Genomic DNA, 16,529 nt, shown 5'->3' with positions numbered 1-16,529 from the left:
GATCTCCAGCCTGACAGAATTTCACCCGTTCTCAAGCAGGGTGTTGAAAGGTCAACTTGTTCGGTACCAACTCTGACTCAAAAAGATTATTCTCCTATGAAGGTGGAAAGTAACGGGGACAGTGAGATTTTCCAGCCACTCCACCCAGAGGGTAATTAATCCAAATGCGACTGGGGTGGGTGGAACTCAAACATCTCCCATTCGACCCACGCATCCCCCCAGGATTCTAACACAGCAGCGCCCCTATCAATCTTCAGGTTGCATCCATACCCCTCCTGCAGAGACCCACTTTCAGGAGACTGCGACAGGCGGAAAGGTCAAGAACACACCCGGGTCTGGACTCCGGGTCGGGGAGCCGCGGGCCGAGCGCCTCCCGCGGAGTCCGCTTCAGCCAATGAGAGGCTGAGGTCCCGGGATGATGAGTGCGGGGAGGCGGCTGGGCCAATGAGGCTCCAGGCGCGGCCAAGGGGAGGAGATGGGAGGAGAGGCCGGGGGCGATGGAGACACAACTACACCAACAGAAGTTTCGCACCTTGGAATGCGAGGGACGCTCCCGCATCTCCAACACAACTCCTACTGGACGCCGGAGGAGGGCCCCAAGCTATTTTTTCCATCTCCTCACGCTGCTCCCTGCAAGCGAGGGGAGGCTGCTGAGAGCCCCTACTACTGCTGGCCTTCTTTTTATGTGTCTGCAGGAAGAAAGAGGGCGTGGGACGGCTGGGTGCTGGGGAACTGACCTGTGACCTGGCGGGCCCCTGGGCCGGGAGTGCAAAAGAGGAGTGTCTGGGGCTGGGGGACTCCATGCGGGGGCCATGGACAGAGCGGCGCTCCTGGCACTGCCCCGCCTGTGCGCGTTGTGGGCGGCCCTGCTCGCACTGTTCCCCAGCGGAGCCCAAGGAAACTGGATGTGAGTATGGGGTTAGCAGGGGTGCACGGGTATGTGGCAAAAGGGGTGCCCAGCCTCAGGGAACTTTCAGCTAAGGCGGAGGAGGAGAGAAGGGGACCCTAGGTCGGGTGACTTAATTTTGGAGAAAATATCTGGGACTGGGGAGGAGAGCAGGCGAGAGACTTACGTTAGGGGCGGCCGTGTCTTACAGGTGGTTGGGCATCGCCTCCTTTGGGGTTCCGGAGAAGCTGGGCTGCGCCAACTTGCCGCTGAACAGCCGCCAGAAGGAGCTGTGCAAGAGGAAACCGTACCTGCTGCCCAGCATCCGAGAGGGCGCCCGGCTGGGCATTCAGGAGTGCAGGAGTCAGTTCAGACACGAGAGATGGAACTGCCAGGTCGCCGCGGCTGCCCCACCGGGCACCAGCCCCCTCTTTGGCTACGAGCTGAGCAGCGGTGAGTCCCGGGACCCTCGGTGCTGGCACAGGACGGAGGATAACAACCCTTCCAATTCCTTGTAAATAAAATAAACAGTGCTTTCATGGTCCCGTCGCTTTCTAAATCCCCAAAGAGGTCCTTTAGTGGACGGGAATTGGGAGCGACGGGAGCCAGACCCCGGGTGCAGGTGCTCTCCTGGAGGGGGTGACTCCCTAGGTCTAGAGCGGGGCTCTTGGAGCCATAGCTTTTCCTCCTTCACGCGGTGCCCCGCTGGAGTTGGAGAAAAATTCTGACACTCCACCCCGCCGACCCCTCGGACCCCGTAGCGCCCCCCTGCATGGGTGACCAGCTGCAGAAACATGATGTCGGCAGCAGAGAATGCTGCTGCCGCATCTGCTTTGATTTAAGCAGCTCCACTGCGCACCGAGCCCTGAACAAGTGGCTAATTGCCGCGAAGCCCCACGTTTGTTGACTCCTCGGGGCACCGGGTAGACAGGATGGATAATGGTGATTTGAAAAGGGATTGTTCTGGACAACCCAACGTGCAGCTAACCCGAGTACGACACTTTGGCTCTCCCCTCGATTTTCGTTTTTTGTGGTTTTGTTTGTTTGTTTGTTTTCCCTTCTATTTCTTCCCTCCTTTGCGCACACCCGCGGCGCGGGAAGCTGCAGTGAAACAAGGTTCCACTTACACGTGCCTGGTGACTTGGTAAGGATAAAGGGACAGGGAACCAGGAGTGTTCCACGATATCAGCAGAGTCAAAGAATTTTAGGACCTGGACGCTGAAAGATTCGTTGTTTTTCACATTGATTTCCGTTCTCCCTCCCCTTTGACCCTTCCCCACCCGGTCCCGACACACTCTGCCGCCAAAGCATCGTTTTTGCCCTGCTGCGTTTTGGCCGGCACACCCTTCCGAGGGAGCCCGGACCCCCTGCAGGGGAAAAAAAAAAGATATGTTCTTCACAGTTGCTGAATTGCAGAGGCATCAGCTGTTGAAAAGGTTTATTGGACAACGGGCATGCAATTGTTTCTACTCCAATCTAAACATCTCGAAAGAAAAAAAATATTGCCTGCGGAATCTTTTCTAGTCCATTTTATTAACGTTTTAATAGGACTTTAGCTTTCAAAGATTTTAGTTCAAATTCTATTACAGATATGCTAAATACATATTCAATAATTTTCCATAACAATTATTTTTGTTTGTTTGTTTTGCGGGTGCCATTTTAATGATCTTTCATTGCCTTTAAGACTATAAGAGGATTAGCTAGTACTATACAAAATATATAATTTGTTCATATTAATATCAGGATTGTTATTCACGATATCCTAAACTGTAACATTTATCTACTAATTGCTTTGGTCTTTGCTTAATTTTAATTTTCTTGCTGACATGTAATATTTATGCAACCAAAAATCACACCAAATTTTTCAGCTTGTGTTTTGTGAGAACACTTTTTAACTTTAAAAATAAACGTAATCTGGACTCTTTGGGGCTGTTGTGTCACCATTTACAGTATCCACACAAAGGATTTTAAATTTAACATGTATTTATTGAGTTTTTATTCTCAATTTAGTCTCTGATCTAGGTGTGACATATATTTCATATTTTAGATATTTTAAATATGAGGACAATGTGTGGCATACAATGTATGACAGTTCCTTCGAGCAGAATACTGAAAATTAATGCTGCTTTTTTAAAAGATTAGAACAATAGAAAAATCATCCTTTCTAACGATGTACTCCTTAAAGCATCCATTGTAAGCAATTGAAAAATTGCCTCCCTGACAAGAGAATGAGTAAGAGGCTCTATGATGAACATAAACAGAGACTGGGATGGCTCTTACATTTAGCAATTTATGTTTTTTATTCTAGGCACCAAGGAAACAGCATTCATTTATGCTGTCATGGCTGCTGGTCTGGTGCATTCTGTGACCAGGTCATGCAGTGCAGGCAACATGACGGAATGTTCCTGTGACACCACCTTGCAAAACGGGGGCTCAGCGAGTGAAGGCTGGCACTGGGGGGGTTGCTCCGATGATGTCCAGTATGGCATGTGGTTCAGCAGAAAGTTCCTAGATTTCCCCGTCAGAAACACCACGGAGAAAGACAGCAAAGTACTATTAACAATGAATCTACATAACAATGAAGCTGGAAGGCAGGTATGTATTAGAAAATGGAATAAAAAATTTAGTGCCTTTAGGTAAATATCACTAGGATTACACTTCTGAATGAATCTGTCCAAATAGTTAAAAAACAAAAACAAAATAACACCCTTGCACTCTAAGAAGTGTGTATCTATCTATCTATCTATCTATCTATCTATCTATCTATCTATTATATATGTATATATATGACATACATGAGCCTCTTTCATGAGCCTCTACTGACCACATTGACTTAGTTTATGTTCTCCATCTAATGTGTTTGTGATTGTATACTTTGTATACCTGAAATGCTAATTATAAAATAGTAGATGTACAAGTGCCTTTTGGGTTATTTGGTTCTACCCTCTTAGCTGTTTAGTGGCAGAGCCTGAATAAGATCTATGTCTGCCTTTCTAATGGGACTGGATCAAATTTCATTCCTTCAAATTTGAATTTTGATTATTTTTTAGTGAGCAATGGCTCTGAAACATGTTGTCAGTCTTGCCCTTACTTCCTCTAACAAACATTCTTAAATACATTTGGAATATACAACATTTAACTAATATTTTTGGTAAAACAAATCTTTTTAAAGGAAATAGTTATTTTATTATAAAGCATGTAGATCCATTATAAAATTGATAAATACTGATAAATGTAATGGGCTATAGGTGTATTAAATATATGGATATTTTTAAATGTAGATATATTAAAGATTGAGCAGGAGACAAATTTGAAGTACCACTATCTAATTAACTTCTTTTATGAATTCTGGCTTTTTTTATACTAAGTTTTCTTAAAATGGACTAAATTTATAGCCCAATTTAATTTTTATATATTTACCTTATTGAATATCGACACACTAAAATTTGAGTTCTATACCATAGATGACTTACTTGGTAATTCAGAGTGACTTTATTAAAACAGTCAAAACCTTTTTTATGAATATATATTTTCTATGTTGTAATAATCTTTTCAGGATAGAAATATCAGCACATATCATATATTACTGTAAATACTCACTAGCGTGTAAAGGTCCCAAAGTAGTCATTCCAATCTGTTACATTCTCCTGAAATAAAACAAGTTGCAGTATCTCGCAGGAATATTTAAAGTCTCTGTTGCTTTTGTTTTACATTTTTGGAAAGTGAATAAATGGAATCCACTCAGAATAGTTACAAGTTTCAGCCAGTTTTCTTTCCCTAACCACTTTGGTTTAAAATACAAAAACAGTAAGCTCAATAAATAGATCACCATAACACTTCAATTTAAATTTGAATTTTCAGTTCAATTTGAATCTTCTATTCAAAATAGCAAAAGGGAAAATAAGAAATTAATAAATAGCTATATCAGCTTTTTATGTTTTTGTTTAGAAATGTTAAAAGTTCATTTATTTCACTAAAGCACTATTCCGTAACGCCACAGTATGCACATGTCTCTTCTCCTTAAAGTTTTACATTTAAAAAATGAATAAATGAATTAGGTTTTGCTTCCATTTAAATATTAAAGGGATTTCTTATTATTTCTAATACATTAGTATAAAAGAGGTTAAATATAATTAACATATGTTCTTTAAAACTCTAGAGTTAAGCTAGAAAAAAGCATCAAGATAAGTCAAATTAATATATTTAAAATATAAGAAAACAATTAAATGAATATTTATTATTAATTTGGACCTTAAATCATCTTTAGTCATTCTTTAAATAATTTCTTTGAAATTTAAAACATTTTAACCAAGAAACAGAACTCTGAAACCCATGTTATGATGCTCTTGAATGAAGTCATCTTGAATGAATTTATGAAAAGTCCTGAAATATTTAGTCCTAAAGTCCTAAAGTATAAATGTGTTGTATTAGAAACATTAGGCAGCTACTTAGTTTTATTCCATCTTGTGTGAATTTCCAATTAGGTAGCAATATTTGTTTTTGTAACTATTAACTTAGATTTTAAAATATTATTTATATTCTAATTTTATTAAATACATACAACTATGCAGCTTCAATTTTAATCCATTGTTGGCAAAAAAAAACACAAAAAAACAAACAAAAAAAAACAATCTCTTCACATTCCTTAGATTTTTGCTATTATTCTAATTATGCTGAAAATAATTCAGCCTATACATGTATATACATTTTGTGTACATTTCAATTTTTTCTACTGAATCTTTTTTTTTCACATTAGTCTACATGGAAACTTAAAATATTACCTAGATATTTTGAGGGACTACAGTGGTGTTTTTATTGGTCTTTACTCATGAAGTAGTATTACAATTCAAAGTATTTTGTATTTTTCTTCCCTTTGATGGCCAAAAAAATAAAAACCCCTACCACCACCATAACAAACTAACCAGGTTTCCAGGTTATCATCTAACGTCGAAAAACAATCAACTTCATTCTCAATATTGGCAAATAGAATTTTAATTTAATAGGCATATTCTTCTGAGTAAAGTTCAAGGTCTGCATTCAATTGAGTTGATTTTCCTAGTCTCAAAATCTCAAACTCCAAATGTCGGAAAGCGTTTAGAGAAATGTGGGTACTGGCGCTTAGTAGTGCTGTGAGTAGGATAGATGATTTTCTAACCGCTGACCTTAAATTCCCACTTGGTTTCTGACACCATTCCTAAAGTTATGTCTCCAAGAATAATGTTGCCGAATGGTGATTGGCTAACACAATGATGTGATGTCTTCCAGGGGCTGAACTTCTGGGAATAATGTGACTTGGAATATTTATGGGTATTTCTTTTGGTGTGCTTAAAATATTTCCATTCTTCTCATGTCCACCTCATAAACTTTTAAGTTTCCCTACCCCATAATTTGTTTTATGATGAGTAACTCAAAAAAGTGGGAAGGGCCCAAACCCAAATTTTCATTGACCTGTTTCAAGAATATTTATAAGTACTTGACCAACACATAAGTGTTTTGCTTTTCAGCAGGTTCAAATCTATTTTTGGACCAAAAGGCACTAAATGGGTCACAGAAATAGGAATGCTACATATACCCATCCAATTTCATGTCGCAGTTTTCATAAAAACTTAAACAGATTATCTGATAGTTGACAAAATGAAATGCTCATCACAAAACTTTTCACAACAGTTTTTTTTGTCATTTCTGTAAAGTTTGGATAAAACAATACACTGGAAAATAATCACTGCTTGCTGTTATACCTGAGTCAAATTTGCCGGACCAATCACTCCTTAGACCACTTCTCAAGCATGTTCTATTTTTACCTTTAACTCTTAAGGATACATCTTTCGTATTTCACTTCACTAGGAATGTATCAAACCAAAACTTAACACAAGGAGCCCAGTAGATTAAATGTTCCCCTCCTAATTGCCCTCCCATAGTTTAAAAATATTCCACCAAAATGCACACATCTGTTTGCAATAGTTAACAAAACATTCCTCTGTTAATATCGTTATAAACCTTAACAACTCAACTAGAGTAGAGAAAGGAATTTTCTCATAACCACACACAACTCATTCGGTTGCTATTTTTTCACTTTTTCTGTTCCCCAAAATATGACTATTCTATCACTGGAGCTCAGGAGAGCTATTTAACATTAATTAAGAATCCTAGCTGAAAAACTCCAGAATATACTTTTTTTTGGAGTATTCATGAAATTTTCTTAAATATATTTGTGTTTTCCGCTTACATTTTTCTCTGTTCTACTAAAATTATCCTGCTGCGTATAAAGACTTTCTATTATATATCATTAAATTTCCTCAAGTAAGAGAAGTGTCTTTCTTAACCACACTCTTTCTTTTTCTGTAAAATTGGAATAAGTACATCTCCATTAACTAATTACTATGTGCAATACATTTCTTCCGATAAAGCTAAATCAAGTAAAATAATTCATGAAAAATGTGCTCTGAGAAGCACTGAGCTCTGTAGAGTTCTTGTGTGTGTGTGTGTGTGTGTGTGTGTGTGTGTGTGTGTGTGTGTGTATTATCTGCCGGTGCATTTTGCATTTCATCAAATTCTGTTAGTTGTGATTACATTGCTTTATTTTAATCCTTAGTAGTCCAAGTTTCTTCCTTGGAGAATTACGGGGATATAATTATTTAAATTGCATGTCAAGTTATTGAGATTCTTCTTGAAGTTTGTCTTTCTATTCTAGAACATATGTATGTATGATATAAACTATTTTTATACTAATTCTTAAGGACAAAGAAGTATAGAATCCAAAAGTAATCAAATACTACTTCTTTAAATGTTATCCCTGAAAAGGTACAGTTAACTCTAGATATTTAAAAGAGCTACTTTTCTACGGCAGGAAAATCCCCCTCAAATTTCAATACAAATTCAACAAGTCATATTGTATTGGAAAATCAATCTCTCTTTATCCTTCAAATCTGTGCCTCTGCTGTGGGCTGACGAATTGGAGGAGAGCCCAGCTCGATCAAGGTCTCCCAATACCATTGACCTCTCGGCAATGACTCTTGATTAAGAAGGTGTTTTGTTTTTCTTATTTCTTCTACTAAGGGATGAGTTATAACTGTTTAAGTGAGCTGGACTAATTATTCAATAAGTATTTGGTGAACATTCACTCTTGTCCTGTATGTTTTGCAAATTGGCAACACCATACATGACCTCAGAACTGGTTAATAAAAGAAAAAGTCAGCTTTTCAGTCATGATCCTGAGCAAAGGGGCAGCTTTAAATCACTAGGTGATGACTGTAAGGAATGTTGATCGGGTTTAAACACATAAACATACCTCCTTAGATTTTTTCACTTTCTTGGGGCAATTTGTTTTGATATTACCTAGCATTGATTGAGCCCTTTCTTTCTCGTATCCTTCGGGCACTAAAAATCTGAACAAAATGGGCAGACTGCATTAATTTGAACATATATTTGCCTAGAGACATTTTAAATAATTGAAGGCTCTGTGAACATCAAGTGCCATAAATTTAACCGAATAAGCTGGTGTGCCCTACTTTATAAATTGTTTTGATTTCATTGAAAGCTACCTTTTTGCCTGAGTTAATAAGAAATAGACATATCTACTCGCTTCTCAGTTTTGTGGATTCAAAAAAGAGCATATGTGCTGTACTCTATAAAGAACAGGGTTTAACAACTATTTGGTTTATTATTTTAAACACCAGTAAAAAGTATCGAATACTGCACAAATCAATACCATATGCTCTCATTCAAGGTTGCAAATATTATAAATTGTTTGAAATATTCTGTCTCATTAGATAGTTCAGAAACTTTGGTTAATTTGTTAGGAAACGTAACGTTCCGCAAACATGTCAATGTCTTGTTTGGTACAAAATAGCAAAGTATAAATCCCTGTCATCTTATAAGTTTGATAAGAACTGTAAGTGGAGTTTAAGCTGTGAGGTTTTTCCAAGTTATTGAGTGGATAGATCAATTTTTCACTTTACCCAGCATGTTGACAGACGTCAACTCTACAGCTAGTCCTGACGATTTATTAATCTGTTCTGCCATCCTCTGGAGATTGAAGGAAGCTGTGCTGCCTAGGCTGGTATGTAAGAGATTAGAGCACTAAAACTTTTGAAATCTCTGTATTGTTTTTACCCTTTTAGCCCCATTTGAAATTTTATCTCAACTCTTACTATACCTTCTTCTTCACAGAAAGGGGGTGTTTATTTAGACCTTCATGTGTGCCAGGCAGTGGGCTTTTACAGATATATGTAATCTCATTTAATTTCTCAGTCTGTATAAATTAAACTCAGCACATGGAATTGAAAAATTACATAAATATTATCCCTTTTCTATATTAGGGTGGTGCCACTGATCCATCAAGAATAGGAGATATGTTTTGAATTAATTTTCCAGAAGTCGGGGAGATATTTGGGGGGAGCAACCACACTTGCACTCTTTCTGGCCCCTTTTTCTTTTGCCCAAGTTAAGTTGACTAGTCAGCAGCGTTTCTCATGTGGTCTGTGACCAGGGGGTAGTATGCCCCTGAAAGCCCCATAAATGTAACCGACTTTTACAGTGATTCAAACCTGAGAACGTTCAATTCAATCCATAGGTCTCACCCCTTGATACCCATTAGTATCATCCTGAGCAGCTTTGTGGAAATACCATTACCTGGACCCCACCTGGACCAATGAAATCAGAATCTCCGGGGGTTGAGCATTGGCTGTAAGGTTCCACAGATGTTTGCATGCACTGTTTGTGTGGGTTGAGGACTGCTCTATGAGTGCTTCTCAGATGTAACATGCACACGAGTCACCTGGGTCTCCTGCTTCTGAGGGTCAGCATTTCTCACAAGTGAGCTGGTGTTGCTGCCCCAGGAACCACTCTGAGCAGCAAGGCACTATAATAAATGTATCAGGTACATGGAGGCCTGCGTGAACATCCTCCCACACCCAAAATTCACCACGAGGTCTGTTTCCCTGTGCTATCTCAGATAATCTCTGATAAATGTGTCAGCCTGGTTCACTTTAAATTTGACTTGGAAAAGTTTGCTCTGCAGGGTGAAGAGAAGGACAAAACATGTAAACCCTCAGCCATCCGAAAGATCTTTTATGTTCAAAACCATCCTTTTTATGCAGGAGGAAACAAGACCCAGAACATTAAGTGATTCGGTTAGTTTGCTTCTAATGTTGAGTAAAACCAGTGATATTTAACACAATTTCTGTTGGCTTCAGGCTGTCGCCAAGCTGATGTCTGTAGACTGCCGCTGCCACGGAGTTTCCGGCTCCTGTGCTGTGAAAACGTGCTGGAAAACCATGTCTTCTTTTGAAAAGATCGGCCACTTGTTGAAGGATAAATATGAGAACAGTGTTCAAGTCTCAGACAAAATAAAGAGGAAAATGCGCAGGAGAGAAAAAGACCAGAGGAAAGTACCGATTCGCAAGGATGATCTGCTCTACGTTAATAAGTCTCCCAATTACTGTGTGGAGGATAAGAAACTAGGGATCCCAGGGACGCAAGGCAGAGAATGCAACCGAACGTCGGAAGGTGCGGATGGCTGCAACCTCCTCTGCTGTGGCCGAGGCTACAACACCCACGTAGTCAGGCACGTGGAGAGGTGTGAGTGCAAGTTTATCTGGTGCTGCTATGTTCGCTGCAGGAGGTGTGAAAGCATGACTGATGTCCACACTTGCAAGTAACCCCTCCAACCAGCCTTGGGCGACCTTCTCAGTGACAGACAGCGGGAGAGCCAGCAGAGGGCGCCTGGCGCTGCGCAGGGCTGGTGAAGTCCACTCCTGCCTCGGAATTCCCAGATCTTTGGCGTCTGTCAGAGTGCCCTTTACCTGGTGGATGTCTCACACTGAGCATGTAGATTTGGGGTATTCTAAAGCTGAAAGGTTTGGGTTCATATTTTTGTGGTCTGGGAAATATACAAGGTCTGACAAGTAAGTTCTAGAACTCATCCTAGAAAAAGTGCTACATACCTCACTGCGGAATATCACCATGGTCACCTTGGAAGTACTCCCCTTGGGAAGCTATACACCAAAGCCAGCGCCTAGTCCACCTTTCAAAGCAATTTTGGAACTCTTTTTCTGGAATGACCATCAGAGCTGTAGTCGTATTCTCCTTGGTGTCCTGAATGTCATCCAAATGTCTTCTTTTCAATATTTCCTTTATCTTCAGATAAAGAAAGAAGTCATTGGGGGCCAGATCAGGTGAGTAGAGAGGGTGTTCCTATACAGTTATTTGTTTACTGGCTCAAAACTCCCTCACAGACAGTGCCGTGTGAGCTGGTGCATTGTCATGATGCAAGAGCCATGAATTGTTGGCGAGAAGTTCAGGCCATTTTCATCTAATTTTTTCACGCAGTCTTTTCAGCACTTCCAGATACTAAACTTAGTTAACTGTTTGCTCAGTTGGTACAAATTCATAATGAACTCTCTGATATATATAAAAAAAAAATGTTAGCAACATCTTTGCAATAAGTTCGCTAACTTAATTGTCAGGCCTCATACACTGATATACAAAGAGAGTAATCTGTCTCCCCAGCAAGAAAGAACAGGAAGAAGCTTTCATGCAGGGAGACCTGGTCCATCCTCAGAATAAGATCATTGACTATGGAACTCAGTAGTGGTGGGTGAATATTAGTTATTTTTAAAGATACCTTATTCGAGCAGCAAGGAACAGTAAACATGAATCTCACTTACTCTCTCAGTATTTTAGATGAAGAAACCATACTAAGTGTTTGTGCATACATACGCAAAATGTTGAAAAATTAACAGAAGCAGTGGGTGCTTGCTTACCCTTTCATGCATTTCAGAGGACAGGCAACTAAAAAGATTCTTTATAAAGTGATAGAATATCCTTAAAAAGTGTATGTTAAAGTGACGAAAGGAAAGAATCAAAATGTAAAAAAGTGAAATGGGTAATTTGGATTTTAAGTGACTTTTAACCAGAATTTTAAGAAAAACCTCAGTAAAGTATATAACCATCTTTGATCTTCAGCTTTATACTTTAATCATAGACCCGTTTCCACCATTAAAAAAAAACCCAGCTCTGAAATACTGTGGGAAGAAGGGATCCTGAAAACATGTGGGAAAATTAGAGGTAAAGGGCTCTCCTACATTATAAGGAAAAGCATCCTTTAAATGTGTAAAGACAGTATTTTATATAGTATTTTGCTAAAAAGTTTTATATTTTGTACATACTGTATTTAAGTTATATGATTTATATTAAAACTTAAGACATTTATTGCCAAAGCCCAAGAGCTGAGGCAATAAAATTATCTCAGAAATATTAGCTTCTGTTTCTTTTCATACTATTAACTGACTTTTTTTATACATTGAAAAAGAAGTTAATTGAGCAGTTAGCTATACGGATGTGTATTTCTTGCCAAAATGACAGTTTTATGTGTTATAGATTAAAATATGCTGCGAAATATTGAGGATTGTGTTATTTCAACAGTCAGATTAGTTGAAATCTGTTTTTAATTAGCTATGTTTAACTTGTAAGGTTATTATAATAAATTATACAGTAAAAGTCTTAACTGTAAAGAAGAATCTAAATCAGAATAATGATCAATTTGTGGATTTGATATCCTTTATATTTATTATATTGTATGTAATGCATTTCCATGTGAATGTTGAATGGCCTTTCTTGTTTTAGTATTCATGCATGTATATTCATCATATTTTACAAGGTTCTTTGTAAAATTACAGGGCTGTATTTATGGTTGTATTTTAATGTAAATGTGTACTTTTTTATGAATTGTTAAGTATTTCAGTATTACATAGAAAACTAGATTTCTAAGTTCAAAATGGACAAAGAAAGGATATTCTTTTCTCATAATAAGCTAAAGAAATGTATCCCTGCCTCCCAGGCTATTTCCTTTCCATTTTATTTACCAAGGCAGAATAATAATTTGTGAAAAAGAGAAAACCCCTGGAAAATGTCTCAGGTCTAATATTAAAATCAAGGCTAAACATTTAAATATGACCCTTAAAGTTTAACAAAATTATTATTTACTGAGTGAGAGACTCAGAAATGACAAATGAACAAAATATAGTGCTGATTTAAAGGAGTGGTTTGTCATGCTTTAGCATCCGCTGATTAGAATAACCTGAAAAACAGACACTTACTCTCATGCCTTTTTTTGCAAAGTAAATCTATTTTATCTGCATTGAAAATAAGCACTCTTTTAGAATGATGGCCAATTATTTCTTTTATGAACTAGAAAACTTTTCATAATTACTTTACCAACCAATTGTGACTCAGGCAGCCTCTTGTTCACAAATTCCTAATTATTTATTATTCAGCCATTGCTGAAAAACAGTGATGCCAACTCAGGCTCTCTTCTCTGGCATGCCTGAGCAGAAACTTCTAACTCCCAAGCTATGTCTTTGGGTTCTTCTTTTCCTCTTTCTCCCTGGCATCACTATGGAAGCCATCCTTGAATTTTGCAGCTGATTTACTGGCTGACAACTTGGCTTTGGCTCATTTCCTTCCCATTCTCCATCACGGTGGAGGTAGCACTATGGTGCCCCTGGGAATACAAGTTCTGGAGGTCAAATGTCCCTATCCAGTCTATGCTAGCTTACCTGCTTTATTTAGGGCTCTTTATGCTGCAAGTAACAGAAAATGCAACCCAGACTGACAAACATTAAAGGAAATGTATTGGCTTAGTAACTGAAAAGTCCAGAGTTGTGACGGGTTCAAGTGAAGCTTGATCCAAAAGGTCACACTAGGTTCCCAGGGCTCAGGTCTCTTCATCTCTAGCCTAAAGGGGCTGGCTTCTGTTGAACTGTCTTCTAAACCAGGCTTCACAGGGTGCTGGGCACCCCAACCCCAATAGCAGCTCCAGGCTTTGTTTTTCTTATCAACACAGTTGCCACACCTCCCTTGCAGACCTCACATTCCCCTACCACTCATTCTAAGGCAAGAGAGAGGTCCCATTCTAAGGAAAAGGGGAGGTTTGGTTTTTTGTTCATTTGGTTGGTTTGGTTTGGTTTGGTTTGGTTTGGTTTGGTTTGGTTGTTCACACAGGAGAGAGGGAAAATATTTCCCAGAATCCTCAGCAAAAGTCATCATTTGTCTTATTGGTTAGTGTGCCCATCCCTGAGCCAATCACAATAGCCACTGGGGATTGGGTTGGGTGACAAATACACTGATGGTCTTAAGGCAGTCAAGACCCATGCAGGGGACTGGCAGTGGGGTTCATGTCAACTAAACCCACATAGCTGGAGCATAAGAAAGGGATGAGTCCATAGAGGGAAAAACAGGGTGTTATGTTACCATTAAAAGGGTACCTCTATGCCAGATACAGACGTTAAATGTCCTCAATTCTAGTTACGTGTTTAGGAAACAACTTTCTATGATATTACAGGGGTCAGGCTCAGAGCCAGACGAAGCACTGGGGGGTGAGGGGAAAGAAGGTGGAGTACAAAGTGCCCTGATTTATTTAAATGCTCTTTATGATGTTTAAAGGGGAAGGGAGGTAGTGTAGTGCATTCATCTTCAACTTAGGAGTTCAACTTTTTTGTAAATTTGAAACTGCTTAAGAAAGGCAATGGTTAAGAGCCAATGATGGTTGTCTGAAATGAAATCAAGACAAACATATCAAATGGCATTATCTGTAATCTCTCAATAAAGAAGTTGGCTAATTAAAACATTTCCCTGATAGTAGTACTTTACACAACATTAAAAACTAATTTGTTTGAATATAAACAATTGCATTATTTCCTTTTTACAATCTGGATTGATAGTTGTTTTGTTTTTGTTTTTGTGGATGTTATGATAGTTACACTAAGAATAACAATGGACTTAATTACATAAGTTAGATGCTATGACCTTATTTGGCAGCTTTTGTAACCATATGATATTCCCAGTAAATATTTTGAAACACACTTTAATTTTCTGAGGAACTGTGAGTACTGATATGTTTGGTTTTACTTAGTTTAAAACTTGGAACCAGAAAAGCTTCCCATCAAAATATTTATCGGCAATTTGGTGAGCTGCTGGTACTTTTTGCCTCACCTCCCAAAGACCATCAAACACTGAGGAATTAAACCAACCATTTGGAGCCCATTAATTATTTACCCAGAACACCATAATCCACTTAGCTGACTTGAGGGGAGAAAAATCCAAATCATATCTCCAGGAACCATAACTACTCCTCAAGACGAGCCTTTCATAAGGAAAGTTGGCTAAGATGCCTTGATTTTTAAAATTGATTTCAGTTTCACTACACCAGATGTGACAAATCATAACATTTCTTGGAGTAGGATGATGAGGTAAGCTGAGAGGGACAAACGCATGTGGTATACAGCCTGAAAGGGGACACAGTGGTACACCAAGGACGCATTTCCTTTGAAAAAGAAAATGGTATTAGTAAACACTTAAGGCCCACGTACTATGTACCAGGCATTGTTCTAAGTAAATTATATATGTATTTAGTCCTCACAATAACCTCTCAAAGTAGGTACCATTACTGTGGTTCTCATTTTACACATGAGGAAAAAGACACAGTAACAGGGAATTAGGTAACTAGCCCAACATCTCACAGAACGGACTGGTTCAGAGTCTGTGCCCTTAACGATCAGATGCCTCTCACAACATAAAACAGTTAATACACAGAGTCTACAGTATATCATTTAAAGTTTGCAAGATTTGTAAATATAATGAAAATTACAGGGTGTTCCTTCATGGTTTTGGTTATATAAACTTGGTTGAGGTGCAGGAGTGAAGTGATGGGAGAATGGAGACCTTAGAATTTGCCGTGAAATGTAATGAAAATACACTGCCTCTTGATTTCTAAGCTCAAAGTGATTTCAACTGCCTGCTATTTTAGATCCCAATGTGGCTAACAGTTGGATTCTGCAGGAGCCTAACAATCATTCCAAAAGCAAATGACTAGGGTTATAGATCAAACTAATTTAGTGAGACATTAAATAAATACTTACATCCTTTTTATTGTTGTGCTTACAGCCAATTGTTACATAAGGTGTTATTTTTAATAGATGGAGGAAATTTACCATTGGTAATGGTTGACATTTGCATCCAAAGAAAAACCGCTAGAGATGTTTCGCATGATTAAAATCTCTTGAAGCAAAATCATGCTAAAAAAGCAGCCTCTCCCACTAGTTGTAAAGGGAAAGTAATAAGAAATGTGGACCAAGTCAACACAAATTAAAGTTTCATGTGTGACTTTTTAATTTGCAGAATAAGTGAAAGCATCTGATTTGTGTGTGAGAATTGGAAAAGCAGGAAGAGTGGTGGCACAGGGCTTGTTTCCCTCTGTCAAGTTGCCAGTCTGATTCTTTAGGGTAATTCACCTCCATGGAGGCCAACAGCTTTCCCATCGGCATATTACTAACAACCAAACACCCGTGATAGTGGCCCATATCCACCCAGCCATGTTTAGCCAAGAAAAAAAAAAGGGTAGCCCCTAATAGATCTGATAAGAGGAATATCACAAAATTTAACTGTACCTTTAAACACACCTCAAACCCTTCATAAAACAAGGAAAGGTATAAATATACAGAAACTAAGTCAGTAATTACCTGCTTATTTCTAGTGCATAATCCCTACTTTTAAAATAAGCTCTTTAAATTCTTTTGTCAGTTGTACTTTTTCCCCCTCAGCTTTACTGAGATATAATTGACTTATAACATTGAGAGAGCCTGAA

The 16,529-nt window shown here is 38.7% G+C and overlaps 1 protein-coding gene across 2 annotated transcripts; it reads left to right on the top strand.

The window, feature by feature from the left end:
- The first annotated feature begins 494 nt into the window (after window positions 1–494).
- On the top strand, window positions 495–14,707 carry WNT16 (Wnt family member 16). 2 transcript variants are annotated; one of them, XM_088799956.1, is made up of 5 exons: window positions 495–907; window positions 1,098–1,339; window positions 3,195–3,485; window positions 8,812–8,945; window positions 10,081–14,707. In XM_088799956.1, the coding sequence occupies exons 1-5, from the start codon at window positions 813–815 to the stop codon at window positions 10,543–10,545; spliced, it is 1,227 nt and encodes a 408-aa protein (XP_088656082.1). In that variant the 5' UTR covers window positions 495–812; the 3' UTR covers window positions 10,546–14,707. The 2 variants fall into 2 exon arrangements, with proteins under 2 accessions (XP_088656082.1, XP_019605591.2); XM_019750032.3 differs by lacking the exon at window positions 8,812–8,945 and having other exon boundaries at window positions 501–907; window positions 3,195–3,481; window positions 10,081–14,704.
- Window positions 14,708–16,529: the final 1,822 nt, after the last annotated feature.

Source organism: Rhinolophus sinicus, chromosome 8 (assembly GCF_057876585.1).
Source record: "Rhinolophus sinicus isolate RSI-liver-muscle chromosome 8, RSI-T2T, whole genome shotgun sequence".
NCBI classification, from domain to species: Eukaryota; Metazoa; Chordata; class Mammalia; order Chiroptera; family Rhinolophidae; genus Rhinolophus; species Rhinolophus sinicus.
Note: the sequence above shows the minus strand (reverse complement) of the source record. Positions and strands in the feature narration are given on the sequence as shown.

Excerpts from the sequence above, each read along its gene's own strand:
- WNT16 (XM_088799956.1), top strand. The coding sequence starts at position 813 with ATGGACAGAGCGGCGCTCCTGGCACTGCCCCGCCTGTGCGCGTTGTGG. Across the intron at positions 1,340-3,194 it reads TGGCTACGAGCTGAGCAGCG|GCACCAAGGAAACAGCATTC; the intron begins GTGAGTCCCGGG and ends TTTTTATTCTAG. Across the intron at positions 3,486-8,811 it reads TGAAGCTGGAAGGCAGGTAT|TTATTGAGTGGATAGATCAA; the intron begins GTATTAGAAAAT and ends GGTTTTTCCAAG.